The 10,951-nt window shown below is 42.5% G+C and overlaps 1 protein-coding gene across 1 annotated transcript; it reads right to left on the reverse strand.

The window, feature by feature from the left end:
• Positions 1-433: 433 nt before the first annotated feature.
• LOC114442365 (vascular endothelial growth factor A-A-like) lies at positions 434-10,105 on the reverse strand. The gene is made up of 8 exons (XM_028415843.1): positions 9,121-10,105; positions 6,524-6,575; positions 6,242-6,438; positions 6,089-6,162; positions 5,956-5,991; positions 3,827-3,904; positions 1,826-2,053; positions 434-1,741 (listed from the first exon to the last, which is right to left on the reverse strand). The coding sequence occupies exons 1-8, from the start codon at positions 9,196-9,198 to the stop codon at positions 1,720-1,722; spliced, it is 765 nt and encodes a 254-aa protein (XP_028271644.1). The 5' UTR covers positions 9,199-10,105; the 3' UTR covers positions 434-1,719.
• Positions 10,106-10,951: the final 846 nt, after the last annotated feature.

Raw genomic sequence — 10,951 nt, forward strand, 5'->3', positions numbered from 1 at the left:
CACACTGACTGACAAGCAGCTCAAGACCTCCTCCTTTCTGCAACAGTCACAGTTCAAATCCCTGTTCCCACCCAGGAGCCAAGCAGTCGCGAACCATCATGGAGTTTAACCGTGAGATATAGTCAGAATATAAACAAGTTATGTTCCGAATGGATAACACTCTTTCCATCCCAGCTCCAACATGCAACAACAGCAGTTGTTTTCCTTTCACTGCACTGGGGACAGCTATTTGCTTGGTTTCTCTGTGCTTCTGACAACACTACCACACTGATTGTTTGAGTTACACATTATAATGCATAGAGTCTCCCATCTGGGGCCCGTCTGAGCCGTGTCTGTTTAAATTCAATACATTTGAGTATTGGATTAGCTGGCCACCCAGCATGAATATGTGGATGAATTAAAGATGAACAATAACAAAAAAAGACACATTCTGCAATATAGAATATCTTTCCAATCATCTCCACAGAATTAAAATAAAATATAAAACTGAGGCATGTAATACAACACTTAATGTAGACTTTGCAGTAAATTGCAAAAGAACAGACATATATTTGCACACTGGGTGTGGCACAAACAAAAGCTTATGGCTACCTGCATTCATTTCACATTGCATGTGTGAGTAAATATGAGTGTGTGTGTGTGTGTGTGTGTGTGCATTTGTAGCATCGTCTGTGTTCCTGGTTTTATAAGTGTGAATGTGTGTGAAGCACTGGATAGCCGCCAGGCCTCATTATTGTCATTCTCCTCACTGCCCAAAGGAGAAGCAAAGAGAGGCAAAGCGAGGCAAAGCGGCTCCTTTCAATCCAAAAGCCAAGGAAGGATGGAGACAAAAGGCCCAAATTAAACAAATGCCCAAAATCGGCTTGGAGAGCCAGCCCATGGTCATACGCATTGAATAAGAGAGAACAGCCGCAGGGATAACCCATCTGGGTCTTTCAGTGGGGAGACCACACAGATACACTCCATCCCGGCATTCAGCTGAGCTATAGGTCCACACACTCTGGGGTGCCAGTTCATGTGCATGTCCTATGTTCTTCTGGTATGTCTCAGTGTGTGTGTGTGTGTGTGTCCACCAATAATCCACTGCTGATGTGTCTCTAATCCTCTGCAAAACACTCTGGCCTTGATGTAACCTGGGCCGCATCTCCACGAACTGGTTCCATGTGAGCAAATAATCACAACTTCCATTGGAGCATCATATATGTGTAAGACCACATGCTGTAGGATCATATGATCATTCTGGTTCCACAGTCTTGTGTTTTCATATTTGATTGCAGATCAAAGGAACTTCTTGGTGTCCAACCGCCAAAGCCACAACAATACGTTCACCTGCAGGCTTGAGCATGCCAAGAGAAGCGTCTCTCAAAGTTTCTTTTTTTCTGCCACTTCCATCCTCCCCTCTCTGGATGTTTTTCTGTGACACTACATGTTTGTACATGCATGTACTGGTGGACTAAAACTTTGTTAGCAGAAGCAAGGTGGAAACACGTTGACACCCATACGTAGAGCTACAGGCTGTAGGCTGTAATGATGCACTTGCCACTTTATTAGAGGACTACTAACAGACCGTTATGTGTGCTTCCAAAGATATTTACTTCACTTTAAGATACTGGATGTCCAAAAGTCTGTATGGTCCATGGCACTGAAACTGAGAGTGGGCAATGAATAGACTGGGGATTTGGTGAAGAAAAGGAGGCGAAAATGAGGTGGGCGGACACATCAAGTCTGCATGGCATTACACCTATAATAACAATGAGAGGAAAAGGTTTAGTATTTACTCACATTTATCCTGAATTGTACTTTTCTTGACAGATTGTGGACTTACTTGCACTGGCGAGGGTTGAGTCTCTGGCCTTTCTGGCTGCATTTCTCAGCTCTCACAGTGCAGCGACATTCACATGACGTCACATCGAGGGCCCATTTCCTCCCTCTGCAGGGGCGGCAACGAGGAACGACAGAGGGAGATGGAGATGGAGAAGAACTGGTGGGAGTAGGTGACGGAGGAAAAGGAGGGAAAGAGGATGTGGCAGGAAGAGTTGGAGAAGTGTTGGTTCTAGATGTAAAAAAGGTAAGAAAGGTGTGGTTAGCAGCAGAATTTAAAAACATGTAAGGGTCAGTGATGTTTTGAGATAAATGCTAAAGGCTAACAATGCTAACATTATGGCTGCATACCCATTTGCTCATGTGGTACATTTTGTTCCAACTTATTTTAATGTGTTAGCACAATAGCAATTGCTAAAAGGCACAAAACATAAGGCACAGCTGTATGGAGTCAAACCAGGGCCAAGATTTTTGTTTTTTTGATTTAACTGTGAAATACGACAGAGTTTACAGCCAACTGATGTGAAATTTTTTAATTTTGAGCCCCAATTTTGCAAGGGGTGGGACAGGGGTGTGGACTGCTGAGTGACAGCATGACAATGAAGGCTGTGGCTTTGCTCAGCTATGCTGCCTTCAGGGAACATTGGACATGTGGTTGGTTAAACTCAACATGCACTATTTATCATCTTGATGACGTGACCGGCTGTGAAACTTTGACACCAGGCAAAAATTATAAATGTTTTAAAACATACCGGGTAACAATCACAATATTAGGTCTACACATGATGGTATATTCTACAATTTACACAGTTTATGAAAAAAAAAATCAAAAACATAAACTTTTAGTTTCAAATTTTAGTGGCTACATACAGCTGATTCTGACAGGGCTGCTGATATTTGATCATAAAAATTTGACCTGACATGGAGCTACATAGCAAGTTAAGGGATCTTCGACATTGCAAGTTACTCACAGAATCATCAAAGGTTAGAAGGGTTCATCCTCTGGGGACCATACATTTTATGACAATCCATGAAACAGTTGCTGAATTAATGCATTTATTAAAAATAAAATGCAGACTTGTCTGACCGCACAGTGCTAGTCGGACACAATCCCACACCATGCAGTGTGTGGGAGAAGTGTGAATAATGTGGGATACTTTCCATAGCTCCTGACCAATGTTCTCTTTTTTTCTGTCCGTCTGTCTCTTTATCCGTTACCATGGTTATGTTCACATAGCTGCCTATAAAGTCTTCAGAACCTCCTCTGGACCCCAAGAACGTTTCCGCTCTGAGGACCAAGTCTGAGAAAGTAGCCTGTGTCAGTTGGTCCATTAACTGGAGCTGGTTCTGCCTCAGTCAGGGAGGCTGGCGGCCTTAATGAAGTTACTTAATGAGGCAGAGAGGGGCCATCTTTGTTCACATCTCGATGACCACGCCTGCCGCTGGCATGGACAGAGGAGGTGGCTTTGGGGAGCAAATTACACAGATTTCACCCCTGCCAGGGTCTGAATAAAGCCTGTTCTGAGTGATGGATGGACCATCACACCCAAACTGAGCCACCTCTGGCCCCCGGAGATGGATGTGACTGACAGCAAAGTGAAGGAGAAGCAGACAGAGAAGGAGCGGAGAGGATAAGACTGCTCACTCTGTTATCCTTCAATGCTCAGGCCTCAAAGAATTGTCCCTCCACTGACATTAAAGTTATATAAATATCACACAACTAGTGACAGTAAATGTCAATAAACTCCTGGCTGGTTACTGTCTTGATTCCTGTGATGGTGGAGTTTATCAGTGGAATAAAGCGTGAGAGAGTGTGTGTGTGTGAGTGAGTGTGTGAGGCCTTGACTGCTGCAGCCGTAAAACAAATTGTCCTTCAGTAATAATGCAGACCAGATAACCCAGTTTTCTTCTAATCCAAACACTGACGCTGAGAGTTTGTAAGTAAAATGTCAGCCTTGTAACTGAGTTAAACAGTCCAGAGTGTGTACTGAATACTCAAACATACGTAGCTCTGATGGCTCCAATTGTCTTCTGTCTAGACTTTCCCTTTTTCTTTTCTTTCCTTGCTGGCTTCAGATAGGGCCTGAAAAAACAGACAAAACATTCATATCAAACAAAACAGTCATCTGCTACATAAAAACACTATACACACTCTAATCAGTCTGAGTGAGCGGAGTAGAAGGAGACAAATGAAATGAAATAATTAATTTTCTTTCATTCATTCATCATTTTGTCACCAATTTTGTTTTATTTAGCAAATGTATTAGTATAACTTGTGGTGAAATTAAGATTTATAAAGAAGATTTATGAAGATTTATGAAGTTTAATTTTGGTTTCCGTGAACTTCACACTATAAATAAATCCATACACAATGTACTGACATGGTGTCTTTCCAGTTTCCTCAAGTAATTTATGAGGTTTAGCGTCCGTTGTTGCTCTTGTTAGCTTGTATAGTAAAAGTAACACATTGTTTTTATACATCAATCACTGGTTCTTACACATTGATGCAGCAAGAATAATTCTGCTGACTTTCATGAAGCCAGAACTCTAACATCAGAACTGACGTCAAACTATTGGGACAGAGTTAGTCACTTCCTCAAAAATGAATCATTCTGGATGTCAAACTATGACCTCGATGACAGACTGTAAAAGCACGTAGCTCTTTAGCTGACCACTTATCAGTTTGAGTGACAGCTATTATCGATAGCAATGTATTTTACTTTAATAAGTTTTGGTTTGAGTTTCTCAGCTTTAATTTCTCCCACTGTTGTAGTTCAAGCTGCTGGACACTGTTTACCAGCTTAGCCTGACATTATTAACAGATTGTGCTGGAGCTGCTGCTGCTGTTGTTTTTGGAGCCTTAATTCACAATTATGGATGCGTGACTCTGCTCTGTCGGTCTGTGAGAGAGCACATGGCAGGGGAGATAAAATCATCGCTATGGTGACAACAGGATGCGGGCAATCCCATGGGATGCTGGGAGAGAGTCACACAGATGCTAACTCACTGAAACACACACACAGAAATATTTACTCTTGCATGAAAGCCCATGTTACATTAACAGAAAGATATGTAAAGGGGTAAAGAACATGAAAAATGTCCACACATATACATATTGATATAGCAGAAGGTAAAAATAAGACTGTACACACACATGCATGGGAATCCTTTATTTATGTCCCAATCTTAACAGGAAGTAGCGGGACATAAACATTAAAGATGCCATCACATGTTTGTCTGGTTGGACCTGCAAGTATGAGGCACACAAACAAACCACACCAGAAATGTTCCTTTCACTGTGTCCAGTTGACCCTCTGAAACCTCAAGAGCAAGGCTTCAACATGCTGGACAGACAGGGTTCCAAGGCTTAGTCAGAATTAGTCAGAGAATATACGAAATGCACTGCACTCACAGACACGTACCTCACATACATCACACACAACAATTTGTCTCAATCTGTATTGAGACACATTGTTGTGTGAGATGTATGTGCCAGTTCCTGATTCAGAAAAATGTTAGAAGATATCTCACAGACTGAGACAACACACTCGGGAGCTGGCTGTCCTGCACCTCATTTGTAGACCTCGCCTCATGTATTAAAGGCATCTTACAAGCCGCTGCAGAAATAAAGGTTCCCTCTGGAGTTTTTGACCTCTAGCAGTACCATGGGGCTACCAGCGGTCACTGCACACGCATGTACACACAGATGACGCAGCACGCGGGACTACCAATGGTGTCACAGTGTTTTTGTTTTTTTTTTCATGTAGGGGTCTACATGAAAAAAAAGCAGAGAAGAAGCGAGAACAATCAAAAGGAATACATGGGCATATTTCATGGACAGATTTAATTAAATCAATCCAATTGAAAAGCAGTTCAAGATGAATAATTAATTGAAACACGCTAATGAATAGAATAGAGTGGGTTACATGACTTTCATCAGGAAGAGCTGTCTTTGAAATGCTGCTCTGACTACCGCCTGCTCATTAGCACCATTATCAGCAGAATAATACAGTAAGGATCTCATCAACGTAGAGCCGGGTTCTAAAATATCAACCTCATGGTTCCACATATACACAAAGGACCGGGAAGATTACACCTCAGAAATACAATGTAAAGAAAAGTGGAGCGTTTTACCTTGTAGTGGGTGTTGGCTGGAATTGTGGTTTTAATCTGCGCACAGATAAAACAGAGGGTGTCAGTATAAAGGTGAAAAGTAAGGTCAATGAGCGACAGGTGCACCATGCATCTCTCAGTGTGTGTTTATTACCTGCACTCACACTGGCTGTGCTCGATGAAGGGCAGTTCAATGAGCTCAGGTTTCTTAAAGGACATTCTCATCAGCTGCACAGAGATCAGAAAAAAACATCCATTTATCATCTACTGAAGTGGACGGAGTGTGTGTGTGTGTGTGTGTGTGTACCTCCATGGTGACCGTGTCCGTGTGGGTGGGCACACACTCCAAGGCCTCGTCAGCACAGCAGCCACCACATCTCCTGACTGATACACAGGATGGGATGAAGAGATGATGGGTCTCCCCCGGTAGCTCCCGCCAAACGTCCACCAGAGTGTCCCGGGGCTCGCAGCCGCTCCTGGAATACACCTCCAACCACCGTCGCACTGGTGGAGAGACCCCGACAAAAGATGTTAGCTATACTGTTTCAACTCCACGAGGTGAGAGTTCTCCTAGAATAATGAAGCATACCTTCTCGACCCTCCCTGGATTTGGAGGAATCTGTTGGCCGCCAGTGAGCAAGCTGGTGAAACAAACAAAAACCATTAAAAGTCAAATTCCTGTTTTATTAAATTCAGGTGTCAGGTTGACCTGTGGGAGAGCATTCATCACTGCAGTTAAGAGCTAGGATAAATGGTTTGAATTCTGTTTAGATAAATAACGCTGCATCTGTGTGTCAATTTTGTAATCGTTTACTTTAGTATATTTTCCCATTTTTAATCTACAAGAACATGACAAACATTGAAACACTTCTCTCACACAAGCTGCACAAATGCTTATAAGTTTTGCCATATTAGCTTATCTTGTTCAAAGTACTGTTTATCTCACAAATGAGTTCAAGATAGCAGCTCATCAATTGGCTGTTATTGGTTAATAATCAGCACTTATGTCTAAGCTAAACCATCAGTTGGCTGTAAACTCTGTCGAGCTGTTTTCTGAAACCTTCTGTTGTAAAAATCTGCTGATCAACAGATCAAAGTGTTCCCTGTTAATGAACACCATGATATTTCACACCTGGCATATCTGACCTCAATAAAGTGTGGTGGTAAATAACAGGAAGAAAGCGAAAACTCTGAACTTTGGTACATTTGCAGGAGTGAGAGCCGGCGCGCAGTATGACAGATAAATGAAACATGATTTGTTGTTAAACATCTTCTGCACACATGCTGCTACATTTGTGAAACTAACTGATATCGCCTATGCTCCTCAAACACATCTTCACCTGCATGGCCGTCTGAGGGAGGGAGTATGGGTTTTTGAACAAGTTGCACCTGCTACCTTTGCCCTGAAGCCTTTCACCTGATTATGGGGTTTGAAACCCTTCCAGTAGCTCAGTGGTGGATGGTGAGAGTGTCTGTCTGCCTCTGGATTGAACTGAGCATGGCAGCTTGTTTTGCTCTAGAAATAACAACCTAATGAACATCACAGTCAAATATTACACTTCACTAATAATAGAAAAGATTTAGAAAGAGGTCCACTGAATATTTCATGAGTCATGTTATGACCTAATACCTATGTAGGTACTGGACTGGGTAGCTGCGATAACAACCTAAAAATCTGAATATAACATATATATATATATATATATATATATATATATATATATACATATATATATATATATATATATATATATATATATATATATATATATATATATATATATATATATATATATATATATATAATATAATAAATATAATGCACAGAAAGAGAAACTAAGTTTGATAGTTTGGGCCTACATGTGCATGAAGACCAAGGCCACTTGTCAGGGAATGCAGACTTTGTTCAGTTGCCCCCCCCTTTAACTGCTCCACCCCCTTCTACACACACACACCCACACACACAGGTTTGGCCCACACTGATCCAACAACATTGAATTAAGCTGGGACTGAGGCCATTTTGTGATGGTATGAGAGGAAGCAAGTGTGTCTTGTCTGTATCAGTCTTTAAAACAAGTCTAAGATTAACTCCTTTTGGCAGAGGTATCAGCACACACACACACACTTACACACACACACACACACCAACTCCCGAGAGCCAGCCCAAAGCCATCTGCACTGGCTATGATGTCTGTCTACTGTCTAACTCATCTAACTCCCAGCCACTCCCAGAGCACTGTACAGATGGGCCTTGTGTGTGTGTGTGTGTGTGTGTGCGTAAAAGAGCCTACAGCTACACACCATCTCTCCCACCCTGAGTTTCATCACCAGGGTGACCCCTTTTTTCCAAATAAGCTGTCAGAGATGCAGATGGCATGAAAGCGTCTCCAGTGTGAGACAGCAGCTGTGAGTAGGTGAGGAGGCTTTCTGGTGCACTGACTGCCGTGTGCCATGTAGTGTCTAGGATGATGAATCACTAAAACATACAGTACACCGCATCTCCGAGTCAGGGCTGGATCCCACACCACTTCAGAGCACTGCCTGTTCCTGATAGAAGCCTCCAGACATAAATAAAAAAGCAGCACATGCATGCATTCGTGATTAGATGACTGGTCATATAATTGTTGCCAGTTTCTCCTTTGTGAGCTGTTCTTGTTCATTTTATGTCACTGCTAACAAAGCGATTAATAAACAGATAAACTGAAATTGATCAAAGTTGAAAACAGGGATCAGATTTGTGTTCATTATTTATGAATGTTTGATATGTTTGAAAAGCCTTCCTTACTCTCACTTAAAGGCTGGACAGCAACCGACTGAAAAATACTTATTTTTATGAATGGCTAAGGAGCTAATAATGATTTATAACAGCCAATAAACTCCGTGTTATATAAAGTATTACTCATTATGATAGTGATGGGAGGCAGTACACCATAATATCACTATGAAGTCATTGATTACCTGCAGGATTATGGTTGTGTTGGTCATGTGTCAGGACCTGACAGGTGTCATTGACCTGTGGGATAACTTCCACTAAACTACACCTTCCCATCAGACCTGATTCAGGACGTTAACCCACTTTATGACCAAAACAAGCTTGAAGAGAAGCACACTTGCTCCTGCCTGCTGGCTGGCTGACTGACCACCATAACACATGCAGGCTTTTGAGGTCAAATGGTCTATACATACCTTGGCATGGGACGTGGGTATTCTGGAGAGCAGCAGGAATTGAAACATTCCTAGAATAACTTGAAGCATAATCCCCATTGTGCAGGAGTCCAAAGGGGCACGCAAAAATGTTTTTGGACCAATCCAAAAAAAAGGAAAAGAAAAAGAAAAAAGAAGGGCGCTTGTCCTCCTTCCTTCGCCTCCGTGTGTCCGGCGCTAATATCCCGCTTTCATTCTCCAGTCTCCCATCCTTGAAAGCAGTCCCGGGGCGGCATCCTCAGCGTCGGAATAATCACTTTTGGTCGCATTTGAGCTGAATAGATAAACTGTAAAAGTCGGATCCCAATCTTAATCTGATAATCTAATTAATTCATGCAGCAAGTTTTAACATATACATTCCTTATGGTATGATTGACTGAATAGCGGCAGCACCGCAGCACACAGATCCCGTCCTTTTTCCAGGAAACTTGTATGAACTTTACAGAGATGCCTCCCTGCATTAATGTGAGACCGTCAGACTGTTGGTCCTGATCCCATGAAACCGGTCTTGGGGGTCCGAGGTGGCGTGACTGGATGATCACACAGATTCCCGCTGAAACGTGGTGCGATCATGAAATCCCGCGTATCTAAATAAAAATCACACCATCCAGCTGTAGGACGTGTATCCGGCAAACATCCGACGCTTCAGCGCGACGTGCAGAGGGACAGTGGCGCATATGGCTCTCCCCGGCTCGGTCACAGTCTCTCCACACTGTCGCTCCCACTGAAAATGTGACGTTACCCCTCCAGGCGCATCTCCCGTTTTTTTTATTATCCCCTTATAAATAAACCTAGAATACCATCCTCCGCTGACATGTCAGTGCAGCTACAGCAGAGCCAGCAGGGCAGCCCGCACACAGGCACGGAGAGCACTGGAAAGGTAGGAGTCTTCATTTGTTGTTGTGTTCGGTTTCCTCATTTCCTTTGCCCTTGAGACGCACGCAGCGTAACCATTGCGCTGCCAACTTTTTCCAAACGGGACAGGCGCACTGGATGGATACAGGTGCAGCGTCTCTATTGGTCCCAGAGGGGAGGGTCAGGGGGGCCTCCAGGGGCCCCTTTACAAGAGGGGCAGCATGGGTGTAACATCCACTGAGAACTGCAAGGTCACGTCAGTGTGTATTAGTTTAAATTTGGCAGGTAGCTACCTGGAGAGACTGATGCAGACAAAATATACACAGATTTTTATATTTATATCACACTATTAAAGCACGAACAATAATTGGACTCAGTGAATGATAACAGGTAACTCCTGAGCATCAGTTAGGCCATTTTTAATGCCATATTTTTCATTGGCTTAAAGACTCAGCTGTGGACAAGCAATGTGAAGATTTATAGCTCTAAATTAACATGCCTTATAAGTCTATATTAACATTTGATTAGCTTCTCTAGAACAAAAAGCTTCCAGCCACTCAAGTTTTATTGCTGGCAGGGAGATTGAAAATCAAAACTCTTCATATTGTCATTATTGTCACTATGGAGACAATGTCACTAATAACATCGGTTCTGTCCTGCGGGTAAACCATGACGGCAGACCCCTGAAATGGAAGCAGCTAAATAGAATGAAGCCATGATTAATGCTTCATTTACACCTTGTCTATAATTTTTTTAATAGTAAAATGACAAATTAGTTATTGATCATGTGATGTCAGGACGTGTGTCCATCTTTGTGGTGTCTGTTAGACATTTGACACAGAACACAAAGTGAGTCTGCCACTGGACTGGATTACACTGTGTAAAATAAAACATGGCGGATTGATGTGAAAGTCATTCTATCACTGAACAGTGAATGATTTCTTCGTCCATCACTTAT

The sequence above is a fragment of the Parambassis ranga genome, chromosome 10 (assembly GCF_900634625.1).
Source record: "Parambassis ranga chromosome 10, fParRan2.1, whole genome shotgun sequence".
NCBI classification, from domain to species: domain Eukaryota; kingdom Metazoa; phylum Chordata; class Actinopteri; family Ambassidae; genus Parambassis; species Parambassis ranga.

What these genes read in the sequence shown, in the direction of transcription:
- LOC114442365 (XM_028415843.1), bottom strand. Translation starts at nt 9,198, where the DNA reads ATGGGGATTATGCTTCAAGTTATTCTAGGAATGTTTCAATTCCTGCTG. An exon ending in CGGACACGGTCACCATGGAG is followed by an intron (nt 6,163 to 6,241) that starts GTACACACACAC and finishes ATCTCTGTGCAG; the next exon opens with CTGATGAGAATGTCCTTTAA. An exon ending in CTCAACCCTCGCCAGTGCAA is followed by an intron (nt 1,742 to 1,825) that starts GTAAGTCCACAA and finishes TTGTTATTATAG; the next exon opens with GTGTAATGCCATGCAGACTT.